The 21,469-nt window shown below is 41.5% G+C and overlaps 2 protein-coding genes across 7 annotated transcripts; both read right to left on the reverse strand.

Moving 5' to 3' along the window:
* Positions 1-257: 257 nt before the first annotated feature.
* acp6 (acid phosphatase 6, lysophosphatidic) lies at positions 258-9,304 on the reverse strand. 4 transcript variants are annotated; one of them, XM_046054323.1, is made up of 12 exons: positions 9,107-9,304; positions 5,538-5,598; positions 4,876-5,096; positions 4,624-4,752; positions 3,612-3,742; positions 3,368-3,447; positions 3,193-3,280; positions 2,940-3,072; positions 2,308-2,408; positions 2,049-2,141; positions 1,791-1,956; positions 258-1,703 (listed from the first exon to the last, which is right to left on the reverse strand). In XM_046054323.1, exons 1-12 carry the CDS (start codon positions 9,173-9,175, stop codon positions 1,569-1,571), a joined length of 1,407 nt encoding a protein of 468 aa, XP_045910279.1. In that variant the 5' UTR covers positions 9,176-9,304; the 3' UTR covers positions 258-1,568. The 4 variants fall into 4 exon arrangements, with proteins under 4 accessions (XP_045910279.1, XP_045910281.1, XP_045910280.1 ...); XM_046054325.1 differs by lacking the exon at positions 9,107-9,304 and adding an exon at positions 5,713-6,514; XM_046054324.1 differs by lacking the exon at positions 5,538-5,598 and having other exon boundaries at positions 9,107-9,263.
* A 1,602-nt stretch (positions 9,305-10,906) lies between these two features.
* Positions 10,907-21,164, reverse strand: gja5a (gap junction protein, alpha 5a). Of its 3 annotated transcripts, XM_046054978.1 has the most exons (3): positions 16,380-16,414; positions 14,988-15,107; positions 10,907-13,497 (listed from the first exon to the last, which is right to left on the reverse strand). In XM_046054978.1, the coding sequence occupies exon 3, from the start codon at positions 13,395-13,397 to the stop codon at positions 12,246-12,248; it is 1,152 nt and encodes a 383-aa protein (XP_045910934.1). In that variant the 5' UTR covers positions 13,398-13,497; positions 14,988-15,107; positions 16,380-16,414; the 3' UTR covers positions 10,907-12,245. The 3 variants fall into 3 exon arrangements, with proteins under 3 accessions (XP_045910934.1, XP_045910935.1, XP_045910936.1); XM_046054979.1 differs by lacking the exons at positions 14,988-15,107; positions 16,380-16,414 and adding an exon at positions 21,027-21,164; XM_046054980.1 differs by lacking the exons at positions 14,988-15,107; positions 16,380-16,414 and adding an exon at positions 14,596-14,689.
* Between the last annotated feature and the right edge of the window lie 305 nt (positions 21,165-21,469).

Raw genomic sequence — 21,469 nt, forward strand, 5'->3', positions numbered from 1 at the left:
TTCACACATCAACCGAGCTTAAAAACATTCAGCTAGAACAATGGGAGCAAGTTCTACCTAGAATCAGCATTGACATTTTATCAGGAGGTACTTACTGAGAGCTATTTTCAGAGGACACCACACTTCCAAAATAGATGCAAACATGTTGATGCATTTGAACTCTACTGAACTAGTTGTGCTTTAGTAAGCTGTGTTTCGAAGTTTTCCTTGGCTGGTTGAATAGCACAGAGCCCCTTACGTGACATGAGCCAAAAGACTTCAAATTGATCAAAATCTTTATTTATGCCTCACAAAACCAAACCTTTACATTTTAAACAGCAGGTCACAGGGAAACTCCCGCTGATGAGGTACAATGCTTGTTATTCTAAGACTAACACTCAAGTCAAAATAATGGGCATGTATTCATGCATACATCAAACTGCGGTCTGATAACAAATCCCCACAAGAAGGCAACCTAATGTTTCACTCTTAAAACATACTTGAGCAGAATTATTCCCTTTCTGCATTTATGAAGACATTCACCTACACATTAAGAACACTTTCTGCACCCCTTTGTTAATAACCACTAGCTACTGTACATGAAGTGCTTAGTATTCCCCTGAGGAATGAATATTATGAATGATTAATTGTAAACACAACCTAATTGGCAGAATTGCATCAGCAGTCAGATACAGGCATTGATGATGTCACACTGGTTAACCTTTAGGTTGTCCATATTAAGATTAGATTTCAGCAACTGTTTGAACTTATAATTAAAAGGCTAATAATACTGTTGCATTTTTCTTTTCAAAAAGTCCTAAAATGAACAAAACCAACAATGAATCTATCCTACTGACAAGTATTGCCCGTGTAGACAAAGCCTGATATAACTTATTCCTCTGTGCCATAGACCTCCATTGTTGTCTAAAGCACAAAACAGGAGCCACACTATTTAACTGGGTGACATGTTCCTTCATAGCAGATTTGTATCAAACTGCAGCTGAAAATATTCCCCGACAAATCTACAATTTACTCCTGTTCAAATATCGCTTGCTAAAACTAGTGTCAAGTAATTTTAGGAAATTACTTTAAAAAAATTAAACTATGCATCTGTCACCTGTTCTTAATGTTTTATGAAGGTACTGAGAGATATGCAGACATTGTTGGTTTTAGTCTGTTGGGATTTGTTGACAATAAGAAAATCATGGACTAACGCCACCTTCATCATTAAGCAAAAAAGATTAAGTGCTTGCAAACAGACACCTATGCACTAAGCATCTCATATCAGATATACACTCTATAGTAAAATCATTCTGCACGTAAACTTTAAACTATATTAACCATTTTATTGCCATGGTTACATGGAGATGAGGAATAACGTCTGATGTAAACTAAAAGATCTCCAAAAGAGGATGTGATGCAGGACTTGTGCCCAAGAAAATTTTCCCTGGTGTAGTCCGAGAGTGAGGTATATTGACAGGGATGGAAGCTGGATGGAATGAGAATGTGAAAAAAAACATGATGCGTGCTAAGTGTCAGGAGTGTAATGTCATGGGTAGCACTGTGTTGAGACGTGAAGCTTTGAGGGTTCAGGGTTCGGCCAAACCCTCTGTGTGGTTACAAAGTGACTGGTAGAGTTCAGAGCTCAGTGAGTAGTCTGAGAGGGCCTGTTTGAACTCCTCCAGGGGGCAGTACACTCCGCTACAACCTGGTATAAGTTGATCCTACAGAAAGACAAGCAACTTAAAGTGAAACACAAGTGGGAAAAAATAAAAGCTTATCAAATAAACAGACACATTCTCACCCCCTACCTGGCCGATGTATGACACTTTAACAAAGGGTTTGCTGGTCTGCCGGTGCTGGTGCAGCTCCAGAGTGATATCGGCAGCGTACGGTGGCCACTTCATGTCAAAAATCCCCAGAGCCATCAGACAGGGAATCAAAGTGGTGTCATGTGCAGAGTACAAAAACAACTTCCTGTTTGAGAGAGAGGAGAGTGGACCACTTAAAGAGAAACACAATCAGGTTTGTGTGCAAGAAATTGTTGCATCCATCCAGAGGGGTCCAACCTGTTTGGATCTGATGAGGTGTCCTGTAGCTTCCCTTCAATGTTAACTAATAATGTGTGCAGGAGGGGTCCCACACACAGCTGCAAGTTCTCCCTGTCGAAAACATAGCAAAAGAATTAAAAAGTGGCCTGTTGAACTTAACAAAAACAAAAAAAACAGTTGGGTAAAGCCTCCTTACTGACACCTATAGATTGTCAAAACTGGAATCTACCCTTTTTTCAAAAGCCTTTGCACTTTTGAAGGCTTTGTTTAATCTAACCTCTTGCTGGGCTGATACACATGGTAGATCATGTCCACAGCTCTCTGTTCCACTTTATTCCTCCAGGTATCCAGCACTGCTGGACAGGGCAGGCCATGAGTCTGTTAATGAGCAGAGACTTGACACAGTCAGCAGGCTGTTGGGCTACACAAACATCAAAAGCAAATGTACAGCATGTCTTAAGGTTTTTCCTCACAAAAGCGGTCCTTTTATTGTAAAATATTTTCCATTTTACCCTTCATTGCCATCATTTTCTAAAGTGGTGTCTATTGTGGGCAACTTACAGTAAAGGATGGTGTCAATTTGAAGACGTGGCAGTAAAAACTACCAGTAGCTTCATTTATAACATTTCTATCACTGACTGAATTAGAAGTCTTCAGATTTGCATCAATGGGAACTTATTTTAAAATCAGTCACGAGTAAATGTTTAAACGCAAATCATGCTGAATCTGTTATTTTTTTGCTTGTTAATCTCTAGAAACTTGATGAACCTTTATAGAGTTTCATCTTATATAACTAGCAGCTTGCTGGGTAGCTGCCTCCGGCCAGGCCTTGATAATAATGGTATGTATTCTGATAGCTTGTGGTGAGACCTAATAAAAGTCATATGAATCATGATGTGGCGGTGTCACCTCTCTGGCAACCATGTCGTCCCTAATGAGGATGAAGTCGATGTGCTGGTGAGCAGCGATGCCCAACGCGCGTTGGATGCTCTGCAGGTCTGCTGCAATGTCTGGCAGAGTGGACGACTCTGCCCAGCGGTGGCTGCACAGAACACACACGGCGTCAGCCACAAAACACAGACACACCATGACAGCCTGTCAGAGGCATCTCAGCTTGGCTAATAATTATTCAAGTTTCCAGTTTTGGGTAGCCTCTACATACCTGCCAAGGATTTTGAGCAGCTTGCATCCGTGGTAGTTAGGATACAGGATTTCAGATTCTGCCTCCGTTGTTAATATAGGCACAATTTCTTCAAGCAGAAGAGAAAACAACAAAAACAGATTAGATGAGATCCAGAATAGAACAACTAACAGCATGCTGACATGGATTACCCTACCTATTTGTTTTTGCTGGAAGAGCCCTGCTACCAGGCACTTGGCAGATTCAATGGTCCTCACAATGTTAGTGGAGCGCACACTAAAAATGGAAAAAATAGGTCATGGAAGGCAGCCAACTTGAAAAGTACTAAAGCATTTGGGCTGATGCCCTTTGTACTGCACTCATAAACTTAATTTATCAAAATCGTAGAGTACAGACATGTGTTTGGGCTCTGGCTACCTGTCACGATGCGCAACACTTACTAGACCTCAGCTGGGTTAAAGCTGGAGCTGAGAAAAGGACTCTCCTCTATGTATCTCCTCCTCAGCCTCTTGCCCAGCTCATACAGCTGCTGCATGCCCACTGTGGTCAGCTGACCGGGGAACGTGCCACCCTGCCAAGTGCGACAAACAGGATCACGTTTCGCCCACAGATGTGGCCTAACATACACACTCCTGCAATGGCAGGAACCAGGAACCCAGCAAGGATGTGGTACAAGGATGGCAGGAGTCCATATTGTGGGATTTAGTTTTCTAAGTCGAACCCAGCGCAGCAAACCTCTTTAGCAAAGCAGACAACTCAAGCACAGGAAAACATTTTCATGGACACTGTGGCTGGCAAACAGGACACAATATCTCACTGGTAAGCTCTACACACAGTTCAGCAGTATTACAGAGGAGGTGAATGAATTAACCCACTTTAATGTCGTCTGCAAGGCATTGTAACGAATCATGGTGGCCACTAAAGGGACAGAGGCTAACTGAATGAATACAAGAGTGAGGCAGTCCACAAGGTGCTTTAAATCTCTAAATCTTTGATCTATTAAAAAGGCAAGAACATCCAAAAATACAGACTCTGTAAAATATATTTAATCCAATATCTTGATTACACACAGGTGGTCATATAACATATAAAACAACAGGCCTGTACCAAAGCAGATATTCAACTGTCATAGCAGAAAAAGCTCAGATGTAACTATTGTTGGTGACTCTCTTGTCTCAGTAAGTGTCTAAGTAATCTGTTCCAGACTGCACAGAGCCTTGGCAAAGGCTCACCTAAATGGAATGACATCATTATGTTACTAATTACACCTGTGGTTTTCTAGCTACTATGTGCCTAAATATCTTCCGTGAAAATGTACATGTATGTTAACCATTATCCTCCAACAAAGGCTCTTACACGAGAACCAACTACACAAGTTTCTGCACATGATTTTGTTCCTTCAGCCCTTTTCTTGTCTGACTGCATTCAACACCACAAAACACACCTACTCACGGTCAGTTGGTTTTTCCGATAGCTGTCTTCTACAGGAGCCGGGGGCTTTGGGCCACCATGAAGATCAGTCACTACATAGTCGATTTTGGTATGCGCTGGAGGCTCCAAGAGCGTTGGCACCCACTGGACCTTTGACGAGACAAACGTGCCCAGACAAGGAATTTCCTAGTTGTTACTTACAGATATTATGCAACACTATATATTTTAAAGACACAAGCACTAAATGGGTAAATTAGTTGTTGTTTTTTTTACCTCCATCACATCAGGTATCGACTTGAGTGGTGTTCTGGCACCATGTCGGAACAGGACTTGGACCAATTTTAGTTCATAGGGCGAACTGAGATTTGCATCAGCAGAGGAGCAACTTGAAGCAACCTGGTCTGATTCGGTCTTCTTCTGTGACCACAGCATTGAACCAAAAGCCAAAGAAACGGAACCGAAAACACCCGCTTTGGTCCAAAGATTCCTCATGGCTGTGTTGTGAAAAAAACAGGGCAATTATGTTAGTGTGTCTGAATTTACTACACATGCATCAGGGTTAATATTAGGAGAAAGAACTTTTATCATTAGAAAAAGTTAACAGGAATAATAATGATGTTATGGTGACATTAAAAAAAGCTTTCAGTCTGCATAATGTTACAAAACAATCTTTCAACAGCTCAAGCTTCCCCTTCACTCTGGAGTAAGACAGCAACTAACGATTAGTTTCACCAGCAGTTAACCCAAAAATTATATTCTTTATTCAAGTGTTTGGTCTATAAAATGTCACAAAATAGCTAAACGACATATATGATTAACTTTAGTCAGTTATTGAAATATTTTCTGTTGATCAAGTAGTGTTTGATGTTAAGTTAACTAACTTAATGTTAATCGTTTTAACTCGACATTCAGATGCATTAAAAAAAAGTACTAACCTGCAAAGTCCAATGATGTCGGGAAAGACGATGATGATGCAGTAACTTTAGCTAGAGTTAACTCCAATAGTAGTAGTAAGGTAACGTTAATGTTAACATATATGATACAAGGTGTGCTAAATTAAGACCCATTTGTGATCATATTTAAGGTTTGATATAATAACCTAAGACTTACACACGAGACGCCCAGCTGGAGCTTTTCTACTCAAATGTTTGTCATTTGTGAAATAAGTTCATATATGCATAAAACGCCTTGACACTGTCAGATAAGGGCTATTGAAACTACAGATAACCCGGGTTAGCCAACAAACGTTGCTTAACTCGTTTCAACCACAGACTGAAGTCGTTGCTGACTGAAGCACGTTGAGGAAACACTACTCGGCACAAGGCGAAGAGTAACTCTTTAAAAACCAGCACTAACACAAACACATGAAGTTTAACCCCCGTCTCAACAGTAGAGATGTGCAGATAATACCGCAGCTTTCTTCTTCTTCTTTGTGGTTTTATGGCGGTTGACATCCAAAATGTTGCATTACCGCCACCTACTGGATGAAATAGTTTCCCCAGTGCAATAAATTTACAGTGACCACCCGAAGTACTCCCATTCAATGCATTGTCCGTTCTATGACTCAGACTCAGTTGTCTGAGATGGTGTAAATCCTTCCCTCAGTTTACTGACTATTTCTTCTCCTGATGTGTCTACAATGTCCAAGAATCTCCTTGCCGCCATCTTGATCCTCTCTTTAACAACCATAGAAATGCCAGGAATTGCATATCATATTCTGCTCATCTCCATTCCTTTTCGGCTCCTGTTCCTTTTGCACTCTTGATAGCGTCGGTGCATGACAGACCCTCTTCTACTCTGATTTTACCCACTTTTATTCGTTTTATCTTTCCCGGACATTGTGCTGACCCAGCATGGTGATTTCTCGCACAGTGAATCCACTTTGCTTGTTCCTGCTCTTCTTCACACTCCTCTCTTTCACAGTTGTTCTTTCCACATCTCCTGTACATATTGCTGCTACATGTCCATACTCCTGAGAACAGAACCTCTTTTATAAGGCCTCACCCTGTAACATCCATCCATCGTCAACCACTTATCCTGCGTACAGGGTTGCGGGGGCTGGAGCCAATCCCAGCTGACATTGGGCGAAAGGCGGGGTACACCCTGGACAGGGCCACTCACATTCACACCTAAGGACAATTTTTGAGACACCAATTAACCTAGCATTCATGTCTTTGGATGGTGGGAGGAAGCCAGAGCACCGGAGAGAACCCACGCAGACACAGGGAGAACATGCAAACTCCACACAGAAAGGCCGGGGTTCGAACCCACAACCTTCTTGCTGTGAGGCGACAGTGCTAACCACTGCTTCACCCTGAAACATATGTAGTCTAAATATACCCTCTCTGGCAAATCTCTCTCAAACATCAAACACAGAGTGACTTTGCTCCCTTTCTCCTTGAAGGAAACTTGTAAGTCTTCTCGCCTCACAAACACTTTCAATACCCCAAAATTTCTCGTCTTCCACTGACTGTGGTACGCCACTTGTTACTCCGTTCTTTTTTATTTCCGACCCGAGTAGGAAGCATTTCAAACTGCTATAATCTGATCTCTCTGCCGCCTTGACACACAGTAAATGATAACCATCCCAATCCTTGTTATTTTGATTGACCGATCATCTCCGAGTTTTTCCTCCAACAAACTTTCCAACCTCGTGCGAATCCTTGAAGGTCCCGTCCGTTCTCGTCACCACTATCATACCAACTCGATAAATCTTATCAGTTCTTCTCGCCTGGCTGCCATCACTTGAAACACTATCCTTCTTCCTTTCCACAAATCCTCTTGTGGCCTCTTCTTTTCCTGCTACGCTCTCCACGCTCTCCTCTGACTCCATTTTCTCTCTCCTTCTTTGTATCTCCTGCGCTGTGCCGAGACGGTCTCTCCTTCTGTCACTCAACAGCCGATACTGCAGCTTGTTTCACTCCTCTGAGGTGCACCGTCCGTTTCAACTGTACCGGAAGTGTCGAGGGCAGAATATCACGTGACTGATGACATCCGAAACTCACATCACTGATTCCTCGAAAAGCACTTAATTTAGTTTGACAGCAAATTTACATTAATCCAATTTTTCAGATAGTGGAAACGAATGTAACTTTTTCAAAGGTGAACCAGAATCTTTAACGCATCTACTTTACCACTGTGTACACTAAGTGACGGGTTGGACTCGTGTTAAAACTAATCATACTATTATGATGTCCCTACACATTTTGAAGATGATAAATATAACATGGATTGTAAACTTATTGATTCTATATGGTAAATTTCATTTACATACTAAATGCAAAGAGTATATTAAGACTCAAACGTATGCTGACTGAAACCCATTAAGAAAACACTACTCGGCACAAGGCTAATATCTAACATTAGATATCTACACTTCATTTACTTATGTTTATATATTTATAACTCACTGTATTTTGCCCATGTAAATATATTTTGTAAAAATGTGTTAATTTGCATCGTCCATCCATTTCCATTTCAATGTTAAATGTTAAAATAAAACCTGTTAAAATAAAGGTTAAATAAAACGTAGATAAAAGTAATACAAACTGCTAAACTGTAAGGTGAAAAGTTTGACAGTTTACAGCTAAACTATGTGGTTGGCACATTAGTGGAAAATGATTCGGAGAAAAATTTAGAAATATGGCGATGTTCATTAGAAAGAGACGATCAAGTATGAGAACACCTGATACCAAGTAATGATGCAATAAAAGTAATAGGCTAATTCAATGAATTATATCATATCTCATTGCCACTCATATGAAATGTCACATAAATGTCAACTATGAAGTTTAAAAACATGACCCTCACTAAACTACACCAAAAAGGTACATTCATGTTTTGTGTCAGCAAAAATATTTTATATCCAGGCTTTTGGGACAACGCTTGATTATTTTACTCTATTATTGGCTTTTGCACATCAACATCTATACTTATGAACAAAAGTATACAGACTTAAAAACACGCATCCTTCTTGCACACACAAGACTATAGGTATGTTTGACTTCATGCGGCGCTGAGCAGCGCTGACTCCGTGATGCATGCTGGTTTTATTGTGTCCTACTTTCGCCGGCGATGCAAAACGTCACCATGTCACATGAAATTTAAACATCGCGTGAGCAAGGTGGCCGCAGGCGCCGAGTCCGGCGGCCGCAGTTACATTTCTCCGGCTGCACAAAGTTGGACCTACCTTTTGCTTGATCTCGCGGCATTATTCTTTGCAAATGCCGCGAGATCAGTCATTGACCTCAACTCACAGTAAGCTCACGCAGGTAAAAGGTCGAAAGTCAGCCTCAACAGTCATCTGGAGCGAGGCGTTGTGCTGCTGTAACTTTAACGAGCCACCAGATGTCGCTCTGTTTGCTAAGTTTGAAGCTTCAAACATATCTTTCGGCTCAAATAAAAAGAAAGCCCCAAAGCTTCACAAGGCTTCGCCCGCCCATCACAACTCAACAGTCAGTTAACTGTACCACGACGACGAAGCTCACTTTTATCAGATACTTACTTTCTGAAACGAAGTTCTTCTGCTACTGTCGATAGAAAACACAGCGTTCAGTGAATGATAAATTGACATGTCATTCAGCGACTCTTCCCACCAGTTCAAACTAAAGGGACGTGTCGGGAACTGTAGGGCGGCACACGCCACCCTACAATAGAAGTGAAGGTTTTAGCTACGAAGGTGAAACGACAAATCCCGACAGCCACATTATAGACTGACCTTTTCTTCTTCGTATAAAAGATTCGCGGTGGAGGAGGTGCCTCAAAGTGTGCTGCTGCCCTCCACAGGACCCGAGCGTATCTGCACGGCACGGTGCTTTACTGCTGAGTTTGTTAATAGGAGAAAATATCCTGTTTGACAAATAACAAATGAGATGATTGTACAGCATTCTGGAGGAAACCGGAGTATGCCTATTATTTTGCTCATCAGATAGGCTAAATCATACAATTAAGTTAGAAGCCTGTAACATTTTTATTATTATTGTCATAAAGAACCATCAAATATACAACTAGTTAGCCTAATTCACAAATTGTATTTGGGAAATTCAGTCATTCCAAGTTTTCTAACTCTTTTGAATTAATCACCATATAATTTATTCATTTACATCATTTTACAGTAATAATAAGGAATATGTAAGCCTGTGTGTAAGAAATCTGCTTCACGAGTCTCTGTTCATTATTTTGAATTGCATCCTACATTGTGTTTTTATTTATACATTCTAGGGGGAAGTATTTGTAGTATTTATTCACATTTACATTTCAGATCTAAATTGCCAAAATATATCATAAGATTGCATTGTTGTACAAATCAGTATATAAAGTAGTAAAAATATAGTTGCTCACATGTTAATGCACCAGCAATGATAGCCTATGTGATTATATAAAAACTTTTTCTGCTTATACTCAAGCAACATTTTGATGAAGCAAATGATCAGAATACTTCTTCCACCACTGAATAATACTTACCTTTTATCTTAAATGCAGATTCTTCTAATTTGCTAACCCTATGGTGGAAATTAAAATAAATGTCACACAGGTTCATGCAGTATTGTCAAAAAAAATATTGAGAGACTGAATTTGAAATCTGAGAAGTATATTCCAACTTGAATGTTCATCAAGGACACATTTTAAAATAAGTAAAGAGAGCAGACATCAAGTACCCCTACTTTTACCCATGGGTGATTCACAGATTTTAAGAACAGCAGTGTGGGGTCATCCCTTTGTAGTATAATCTTATGCAGTCATGATGAAATGAGGGTAGGCAAACTTCATAGAGGTAAATCTGATCTGCAACAAACAAAGAAAATGGCAGCATCTACTGTAGCTTTCAACTCAGTTTCAGCTCCTGACAGACCAATGGGGATATCAGTGCGCAGCTTCCTGGCAGAGATGGCGAGCCAGTCTTAGCTTGTGTAAATACTGTGTATCTTACCCAATCTGTCTCCTGCAGGTCCTTTTCTGGCTAAATAAAACAAACTGGAAAAAAAATGCTAATGCTGATAGGATATTGATCTAAAAGTGCTGGAAACCTCCTCACATCTCATCTTCTTCATTTCCACCTATTCTTTAGTTTACACCATTTCCATTTTAATAACAAGGTTTTGATGTGGTGCCAGTTGGTCTAAATATAAATTCTCTCTGAGCTCAGTGTTACATATTCAGTGTGTATATATCCACATGTATTATATATATTTTAGTAACATTCATGTAAATATGTTGATGTGGCAGAAATACCCAAGAAGTATTGAATGAATCACCACCAAAGAGAACAGATTGTACAGTTGATTTATTGATTTATGATGGATTAGTGATGAAATTTATTGCATAAAGGTCTGTGTGAAAGAACTAAAAACTGCAGTGAACGTACAGTCAGCTGAACAAGATTTCTGTATTTTAAATTAAAGTTTGCTGTAGGAAGATATGGAAGATTAAACTTCAAACGCCCTGTTGCAGTGGATGATCACTAAAATGCTGGCATACACAACCTGAACAATTATTCTGCATATAGTAATAACAAGACACCAGAAATGATATCCAATAACATCCATTCAAAGACATCAACTGAAACATACATTGCATAGAGACAAATTCACTATTTACACAATGGCTCCAGGAGAAAAACTATAAAAAGTAAGTGCAATGTTGCCACCCAGTGGCCGGACCTCCTCATAACAGCATCCAAGCAGGGCGTCTTCTTTTTCTTTCCCCTTGAATTCCTTTTGAAAAGGAGCATCCTAAAACAGGCTCTGATCTCTTCTGCAAACAAAGGCTCCTGTCAAATAGCCTATATAACCAATGATGTGAGTTTTACTTCTTTTAGATTTTTTAAGTGATAAATCTTGTGGTGCAGTCAGGTTAGCAAATCAACAGAATGCTTAGTTTAAATTGGCAGTGTTTGCCATGGCATTTGGAAAAAATATTTTTATAGAAAACATGTTATGTGGACAGATATTTTCACACGTGTTAAGGCACCTAACCTTGATTCACTGCAAATGCTCTGCTTAAAAATGTCAAATTCATATAAGGGCAAGCTTCACAGTTTATTGCGTATTAAGTTTTCTTTTTTGCAGCAGGACATTGGTTGTGTTATTTAATGTCACAACCTAATCCATGACTAATTGAATAGTTGAGATGTGTGTCATAATTTGCTTTATAATGAAATGATTCCGTAAGTCATCTCACACCAAGCACCCCGTCATTCTCACATAATAGTCTCTCGATCTTGCTTCGGTTTTTGGCTTCAACTGTTTAACTAAAACATAAAATGTGCAATAGCCAGGTATCACATCTGTTACCCTGTTTTCATTTCAAAATGATTTTCCTTTTGCAGTTTGGTTGTCAGTCTTTCGAGCTCCGGGACAGATTGGTTCTCAATCACTGTGTGCTCACACATGTCAGGTGTACATGGTCCACTCACAGATTTCAGTGTCTCTTACTACTTAAGTGAACATTCAGTCCATCCTCTGAAGTGTCAGGCTTCAGTGCCAGTTTGCATTATTAGCCTGTGTTCACGCTCTGACCCTTCACTCAGAAATAACACTCAGACTCCTCTTTGTGTCTTGGTCTTTCAGTTCCCTCTCTTTGGTTCAGAAGGTCCAGCCCATCCCTTGCTGTCCCCTCGTCAGCCACTCTTTCTGGTTGTGAGTCTATACTGACAGGTCATCTTGGCGAGCACGGCTGCTGGTCCCGCTGGTCTTGCTCAGGCGGCGTTTGTCCTTCATGCAGCCGGAGTGCAGCAAAGGAGATGGGGCGCAGCTGCTGGGCAGCTCTGTGGGTGCTTGGTCGTATCTCATCCTCAGGAAGTCTTCCTCGTCCTCCAGGTTGTCGCAACTGTGATGTCGCTCCGTGGCCAAGTTGACCGAGTTCTGCTGCAGCGCCATCCTGTTGTTGAAGGGATGAGAGGCCATAGACGTCATAGGGTTCACAGAGCTCGGGGTTGCCAGGCACTGGCTGAAGTCAGGAGGCGGGGTGCAGGAGGCTGAAGGCCGAGGTGAGCTATTGGGCTCCAGCGCTGCAGACACGGCCACCGTCACAGCTTTGTGGTTGCTCCTCTGCATCACCTTGTTACGTACACACCTCCTGGCGCTCTTCCAGCCAAGGTGGTAAAGCTCCAACACAGAGAGCAGCAGAGACACTCCGGCCACCACCAGCATGAAAATGATGAAGACGTTCTTCTCTGTGGGCCGGGACATGTAGCAGTTGACAGGGTTGGGGCACGGCCAGGCATTGCACAGGTAAAGTGCCCTGAGGAACACCCCATAGATTAGGTACTGCACCACGATAAATGTCACCTCCATCACAGTGCGGATCATGATGCTCAGGACGTAAGTCTGCAGCAGCGCTCCTCTCAGGTGAACACGGCCAGTCCCGTCAGATGCCATCACTCTTCCACTCTCCTTCTGCTGAAGGTACTCCTTCTCCCCCTCCAGGTCTCCTCCGCCTTCCCCTCTCAACTCCCTCTCCTCCTGCTCCTTCCTCCGCTGCTTCTCCTCCCTGCGCACGATGTGCATGGCGTGGCCCATGTAGATGAGGGATGGCGTGGAGACAAAAACGATCTGCAGCACCCAGTAGCGGATGTGGGCGATGGGGAAGGCACTGTCATAACACACATTGGTGCAACCGGGCTGCTGAGTGTCACATAGGAAATCGCTCTGCTCGTCGCCCCAGGAGGACTCGGCTGCTGTGCCCAGCACCAGGATGCGAAAGATGAAGAGGACGGTGAGCCAGACCTTCCCGACTGAGGTGGAGTGTTCCTGGACCTCCTCTAGGAAATTCCCCAGGAGACTCCAGTCACCCATCCCTGCTCACAGGCCAACTACACACCTGAGAGACAAAGACCGAAGAGGGAGGAGAGAAAGGGAAGAAAGAGGGTGCACTAGAGGTGAAAAGGTGAAGTCACTGTGGTGGAGGATGGAAAGAGAAGAGAAAGAGAAAAGAGAAATACAGATTATCAGTCAGACAGCTGAAAGTCCTCTATATTCCTGCTCATGAAATGACCTGGGCATGTGTGTGGCATCATATGCATAAAAATAGCTTCTCTGACTGTGAATTGCTTGCGGACTGGACACCGTGGCATGAGAACAACCATTTTCCCATGACAGAGAGACACGAACAGAGAGAGAGAGAGAGAGAGAGAGGCAGGGAGAGGAAGTTCAGGAATCATGTAAAAGTAAATAATGAGGTTGTTTTAAGAAAACTGATTCAATATTATGCTATGTGTGTTTACATTCCCCATGTCCAATACCAAAGTGTGTATGACACAGAGGCAGAGGGAACAGGACAATGGGGCAAGTCAAAGCTAGGTGACTTTGTCCTTTTAATGCTGTGACCTGGTCTGAGCTGCACAGTCTCCATCTTGCCTGTGGACCCTGAACAACAGACCTCACTCACGATGACAAAACATCAGTTTTGATGTTTACAATCCTCCCCGCGATAATGAAAAGCTCCTACATGGACCTTTCTGAGAGTGTCACTCAGATCCCTCCAATTATCCACTGTGTGTTTGTGTGCTTTCACCTCTTGACTGCAGCGATATTGAGAGTTTGGGTAAGACCCAAACATGGCAGTGGCAGGCTGGCGAGTCTCTGCCGAGAAAGACCCTATAAGGCAGTTCACCAGACAGCTTTATGGGTGCAATAAATGACCTCTGTCATTGAGGGGTTAAGAAAACCCATCAAATTCCATTGAGGGATGACCTCCGACATCTATATGCACTACGTGAATATGCCTTCTGCCAGCTTTTACTATGCAATTAGAGATCAAAGACAGATGAGCAATAACATGAAAAAGGGATGAAAGTAACAGTTTGACAGGTTTTTCCAATACGTCACACATCTGAAGCTACTGTCCTACTGGTAAGGTTATAGAAAAAGCATACATTCCTGAAAAGCTGTGTTAAGAAAAACCTAATGGTGTGCCAGGTAGGATATACAGTATAATCACTAGAATCACAGTGTGAAAAACGCCAAACAGGGAGTTATTATTCTTTCTTACCACCTCAAGTGTAATCCATGAGCAGTTGCTTCCAAAGTAAGTTACTCCCATTGAATAGTCCACAGTGCAGGGCTCTGAATTGCCTGTCTGACACTGACACTGGTTATGTGTGAGAGAGAGACGGTCTAAATGACCATGACCATCTGTCCCTCTGTCTATCTCTCCCCCTCCCTCAGTGTCTCTGTGAAGTATATATATGGCAATAAGTTAGGAAATCAGAGGATTGTTCTCTTTATCTGTAAAGCAGGGAGAGGCGAAACACAAAACACCCCCGTGAGAACATGTGGGAGAGGAAAGGCTCAACTTCTATCCATTCACAAGACTGATACGCCAATGGATAGCACAGGAAAGTTTGGGGTCTGACACTTGTTTTCCAGCACGCAGCTAATACCCACTAACGTCAGACTGGTCACAGTTGGAGACCAGTTGGATGATCAGTCACTGAAGCAGGTCCTCGCTCCACTCAGGGAACTGGCTCAAAGCCCTTTTCGGATTATCTGAAGTTGATGATCTTTCTGAAAGTAAATCACAATCAAGCAGGGAGTTGGAGGAGGAAGGGAGTGAGAGTCCAGCCAGCACAATAGCAGGAGGGACTCATCACAGTGGTCATGTTCTTATCAGCTAATACTGACAACAGGCTTTTGTCACCTGTGCAGACCCTGGTAACATTTCGTCTCCCCCTGGACTCATTCAGAGAAAACCATTGTGATAGTCTTTTATTATCCTGAATCAGTGTGATGACATGCTTCGAAATGTAAAAAATAAGTGAAGTTAATAAGTGAAATGTCTTAATTTGTCATCTATTCCTTGAGTGGTCAAATGTGAAAACCGGTTTAAACAGGTGTACTGATCTGTCAGTGGTGTAGTACAATAATATCCAGAGTCTTTAGTAACAATAAATTCAAAATGTTACTCAAGTAATTTTATATAAATATAAAAAGTATGAGTTTTACAGAATGGTCCCTTTCAAAGTGTCATGTTATTATATTATTATCACTGATGCATTACCATGTAAAGTTAAGTAGAATTTTGATGTTGAAGCTGGTTAACTTTGTGTTGGTTAGTTTAATCTATAAACAACATAACAGTCTACAGCTTTGCTAGCAGCTCTGTGGCATTTATTTAGCACAAAGCACTGATGTGTCTAAGCTAACACGCTAACATGTTCAAAATTAAAAGGCTAACATGCTAATGCTAACATTTCCTAATCATCACTAAACAGTCCAGTCACGGTTGATGGGAATTTCATTAGTTTTGCTGGTCTTTGGTCATACTAAACATTTTGGCTAGATGACAAGTCAAGGGATCACCACAGTTATTACAATTCATCCTGAAAGGAACATGAGTGTCTGCACCCAAATGTCATGGCTATATGGCCCATCCAGTTGTTGAAATATTTTTCTCAAAACCACATGCCAACCTCATAGTGGCGCTACATTAAAATTCAGGGGATCACTAAAGTCAGTAGGATACATCCTCATGGCACCATGAATGGCTATATAAAATGTTATGACCATCAAACAGTTGTTGAGATATTTTAGTCTGGGCCGAGCCATGCAGTTATATCATGACTATAAACCTTCATATTTTTGAAGTGGATGCTTAGTATGTAAAATATGAATCTACAACGAAACAAGCAACTTTAGCTGTCATGTAGCTGAGAAAAAGTACTACATTTCGCTCTCAATTGTAAAGGAGTGCAAAGTACTATAAAGCAGAAATTCTCAAGTTAAGTACCAATATCGCAACACTTACATAGGCTACAGTACTTGAGTAAATGTACTTACTTTCCACCATTAGTGTAGTAATGTGGTCTATCAGTCTGGGAAAATACAAAAAAGAATACATACAGTAGGCTACACACTACTATTCGTTCACAGTAGTGGGAATAGAAGCTTTCCTTTTCTGAAGAAAGAAGAATTCAGATCAGCTGAGGAAAGGTAGCGTTCTTACTCTGTGTCCTTCCCTCGACTGCCTCTTCCTGTTCTCAGAGGAAGCAATCTCAAACAATATGATTTCCGAGGGACAAAAGGAACAAGGTATTAAAAGGAGTGGGTGGCCGAGAGGTTACAGCTGACCGATTCCAGTAAACCTTTCTGCTGTAGAAGCACCTTTTGCTGATGGTTGTCTATCATACCTGTGCTCCTGTGGGCTCTCTGGAATCCTGGCAATAACCATGGATTTACTGTGATACATTGTGCCCTTTACTGAGCGGTCTGGTTTGCCTGCAGACCGTCATGGCTGTCATATTTGTTTATAATCTCTGTGGCAGAGTAATGGAGAAGTAATGGACAGTCTGGTTATAAGGTATTCAGAACGGTGAACTGCGCAAATGGAGTATTGTGCTCCTCTGAGTTATTTCTCTTTGACGTTGATCCAACCGTCAGGCGTGATCTATGAGTCTCTCTGCTGTGTTGGCGAGGTTAAAGAGTTCCATGGAAACAAAGTCGAGGATAGGTGTGGGAGAGATATTATGATAAACTAAGCAAGAAAGTAGACTATGTATGAACTGTAGCCAAGAACTACAGTCACCACTACAGTGTCAGCTCAAACTTAAACTGGACTAACTGAATGTGGCTGTATTTTAATTGCCAGTCCAATGTATGCATGCACTGACACTGAGTGGGTCTGGATAGCAGCCAGGCAGCTCAGAGAGGTGAAGGGAGAAATAGCAGCTAACTAAACTGCATCACTGCAAAGTGACGGCTGCTGCTTTGACTTGCAGCAGAGCAACAGGACTAAATGTAGTGTGTGTTTTCTCTACCCTGCAAGACAACAATAAATCCTCTCTGGTCTGTTGGACCGCCCTCAGTCTTGCCTTAGAGGGCAGTGACTCTGGCTCAAGAATCAGTCAGAAGAAACCTTCAGGCTGGAGAAACCCCTGGATGGAAGTTTTATAGGATCATCAAGTTATGTTTTTATTGTTGTACGGTGGCGCTATGGTTTCAGATTTATGTCTCTAAATGTGCCATAACATGAGAGTGCAGAGAGTTTTCTCGTTTTTAACTTAAAAACTGATTTTCGGGACAAATAAAAAGCTGCTGCTGATTACATTTCTCTCTTCTAGTTGAGTTTAAAAACTGAACTCTCTCCCAACTATCTGCCAATCTTTTTCCATTTTCTCCCCTCAAGCCGCAGTGTATCCACAGGCCAGGAACAACAGGGGGCAGAGTTGATTTAAACATTCCTTCAGAGATCTGCACCTTTCAACACTAATCCCTGTTTGACAGACTCTGGATCCTCATAGAGGACCAGGATACACTGCCCGCTCTGTGCTGCCCTCATAAACACACAGGCAATTAGATGGTGAAGTATACATTTTCTCGGCCTGCCTCCTTTTAATGGGACATGTTTAGACTACCATCAGTGGAGGAAAAAGTATTTGCACCGTGCATTAAGTACAATTGTCTTAATATGTGTGTAGTTTTTCTGCAAGGATCTCAAGGATCTCTCTCACGCTGGCTTAAAACAATGACATTACCTGACAAGGTAATTTATTTAAAGTAAGAACACCAATTTATTTACTAGAAACATGTGTACAGTATTTGACATATTCTAGAGGGATAAATTTGACCACACATGCTCACACTGAAGGGGCCTGAAGTTAGAATCTAAAAATATGGTCCAGGTCCAAATTTGGCCGGCTGCCTTCAGGATATTCTGGTGTAGGACATCTTTATAACTACATGGCCCCACTATTTGTGTCCAGATCAGAAAAACGTCAAATATCTGGACTTTATGGCTGCATTATCTTTGCAAAGATTATTCCATTGCTGTGAGTGGATTAAAATAACAGAAAGAGAAATGTATTAACTAAGACACATTTCTAAATGCTATTGTTATTGTTGCTAACCACTGCAAATATTAGGTAGTATTATGGGTAGTATTTTTCTAGTTTTTCAAAATAAAACTAACCATTAAGATCTCTGCTGCATCTCTCTTCAAGAAAGACCTCAGTATTTATTTGACTACACTAAAAAGACCAATATTTTTATTCATCTCAATAGTAACAACAATTGTACAAAGCTCCTTTCTTCAACCTGACCCTAAATGGCTTTTAGTGAGTGGTTTCATCTCTGGAGAAACATAACAGCACATTATGCTTCATCAGTAATGACACAAGTCATCATCGAACTCTGTATCAAAAAGCTGAATGGACTAAAATAAATAATTATCTCATGATACTAATCTATAGGGCTCTACACATTAATCTTGGAAGAAATAGTTTCAGGTATTCTGCAGCTTTTAAATAGAATAAAATGCAAACCTCTGTCAAACTAGATTCATTCATTCCCTTTTAAGATATCAACTTTATTATCTGATGTTTTTAATGAATCTTGCAATAGCTTTTTAAAATAATATTTGTCGCTTGATTGTTGACTGTCTGACTCCTTCTTTCTTGTATTTGGCCCTGAAGTTTTTTCATTCCCAGTAAAGAGACTCCATGATTAAGTAAGGTTAAAAAGGTAGATAAACTCTACATTACAGCTCATGTTAGATGACCCGAAACAAAAACCCTCTCGGAGCTCTATAACCAAAATATCTTTGCCGGTAACAGTTCACAGTTTTTTTTATTAGAATGACTATTTGCACGTATGTGTCAAAGTTCAAGCTTAGAATACATGCATTATGAAGCATAGCTTTAAAACTTTAACACATGTGAAGGGTCAATCCCAGTATGCATTGCAGCAGCTGCATGGCTGACACGCGTATCACTCCCATGAGTGCCAGGATTCCGATCAAGGATGAGCATGTTTAAGTTTAGCAGTATTGGCGTTGTGTTGGGGTGAGTTAGGGATGGTGTGACCTACAATGTGGATCTGATGCGGGGAGAAGGGGACAATACTTCCCAGTCACATGAGTCACATGTTGTCACCACTTACAGGCCAGCCTGGATCTAGGGAGCCATATATCAGTCACACCAGCAGAAGCCAGTGGGCCGCTGTACTGCCTGCTACCTTACATGGCTGTCTAGCTCTTCATCTGCCCACTACTGTACACAGACCCACAGCCCTGTTATGATCTATTGTTTAGCTGCATATGGCATTACAGTGGAACCCTCAGTCCAGACAGCTGCAAGGTGTTTCATGGAGCAAAATTCTGTCTTATACACTCCCGACTGCAATTCCCGGAGGGCTGCTATTTCTGGGGGAGGCTTGTTTTGATCTTTATTTACTTTGCTTTTATCTTTTTTATTTTGAAAACTATCATCACAGTCTCACACACACATACACATATCACCTCTTGTATATCTTGTCATAGCCTATGTGATTCCACTGAAATATAAAGTCTCATTTATGACTCTGCTGGGAGTTTGGGATTCACACTAATGTCACAGTGCTGGTTATTTTTTTCAGTGTTGATGTATCTTCAGTTTCTAACAGAAAAACACTGACACAGGCTTAGGTCGGATAACATGATGTTACATGTCTAAATTTCTTGTGGATACTCATTTAAGTGACTACACTTTTTGGCACTAAAATCCTTCATATTTGTCTAGTCAAATGTCTGTTTTCTGAAGAAGGAAGTTGAAGCACTGTAATTAAATAGCCTACAGTTCTGAGGTACTTGCAGTTTACTTGAGCATTCAAATTTTTGTTACTGTTCACTAGTTACTTTCAGAGGGAAATGTTGTGCTGTTTATTTGACAGCTATCTTTTGCAGATGATGGACCACAGTCAGCTACAAAATTAAAATGTTTCTTAGTGCATATGTAATAATAATGTAACACTCACTCAGCAAGTATTACCTGCATACTAGGAACTTTTACTTTATAAATATTGCTAATAATACTTATTCTCCTACTGTTTTCCTACTGTACTTTTCCTGAAGTATTTTTACCCTGTGATATTGACATGTTTACTTAAGTAAAGAATCTGAACAGCTGTATGAATTCCTTCCTTAGTTAGGCCCAAAAAACATAATTGCACCTCATCAAAAAACAGTTGAAACATCTTCAGGTTTCATGTGTGAAATTTGCAGCACTGGTTTCTCTTAACAGGAAAACAGCAACTGCCCTAACCAATGTCTGTGTAGTGGCAAACACAATGTGGGGGGAATTTGTTATAGCATTAAATCAGAATTTCAACCTTTTGCCCTGACACAGCCACAGAGATAACATCTCCACAAAGTCTTCATGCACTATGTACACATTGTTGGTGGCTCTATTTTTAAGGTCTGGAGTGCTGCACTCAGTTATGAGCAGAGGGATGGGAGAGAGAGAAAGACAGAGCGAGATGAAAGAGGGGAGCGCAAGTAAGGTGACATCTGTACCTACCGGGGAAGACAGGGACTCTGACATACAACAGGCCTCCCATGCCATTGTCCCAGCCATTCCATTGCTGTAGTTTAGTAGCAGGATGCTCACAACTCAAATGTCTGCATCCGTCTTTCACCTGAGCAAGAGTTGTAGTTATGTGATAACCTTGGCTTACCTGTTTTTTTCTGCTGAAGGACTGTGGTCTGGAAGGCTGTTTCTGATAAAGTACAAGCTCCTTATCTGTCCTCTGGTGAGACAAGTCTTGGCAGGTGATGATGCGGAGATGAGCAGATGACTGCAGACGCAGTGTGATGGTGGGACTACCTTCTTCTTGTGAACATCTGGCTCTTGAGGACGGCGTCTGAGCTTAGTGTCGTCCCAACACCAAACTGTTAGTCCACACAGGGGGCACGAGAAGAAAAGCAGGGGCATCACAAGAGAGTGTTTCCCCCCACGGCCCTCCCTTCTGTCTCTCCTCCTTCTCTTCCTCACCCCCCCTACTCCCCCTTTCTTCTTACATCCCTGGTGCTCTATTTTTTGCTGGGAAGCATTCTTCGGCAACGGGAGGGGAAGTGGAATTGTTTTCAGGGATCAATGGCAATTCCGCTTAGAGTCAAC

The sequence above is a fragment of the Micropterus dolomieu genome, linkage group LG07 (genome assembly GCF_021292245.1).
Source record: "Micropterus dolomieu isolate WLL.071019.BEF.003 ecotype Adirondacks linkage group LG07, ASM2129224v1, whole genome shotgun sequence".
NCBI classification, from domain to species: domain Eukaryota; kingdom Metazoa; phylum Chordata; class Actinopteri; order Centrarchiformes; family Centrarchidae; genus Micropterus; species Micropterus dolomieu.

Coding starts and splice junctions, on each gene's coding strand:
- acp6 (XM_046054323.1), bottom strand. CDS start 9,175: ATGTCAATTTATCATTCACTGAACGCTGTGTTTTCTATCGACAGTAGC. Junction 5,097..5,537: donor GACATCATTGGACTTTGCAG/GTTAGTACTTTT, acceptor TTCACAACACAG/CCATGAGGAATCTTTGGACC. Junction 2,142..2,307: donor GTGTATCAGCCCAGCAAGAG/GTTAGATTAAAC, acceptor TGTTTTCGACAG/GGAGAACTTGCAGCTGTGTG.
- gja5a (XM_046054979.1), bottom strand. CDS start 13,397: ATGGGTGACTGGAGTCTCCTGGGGAATTTCCTAGAGGAGGTCCAGGAA.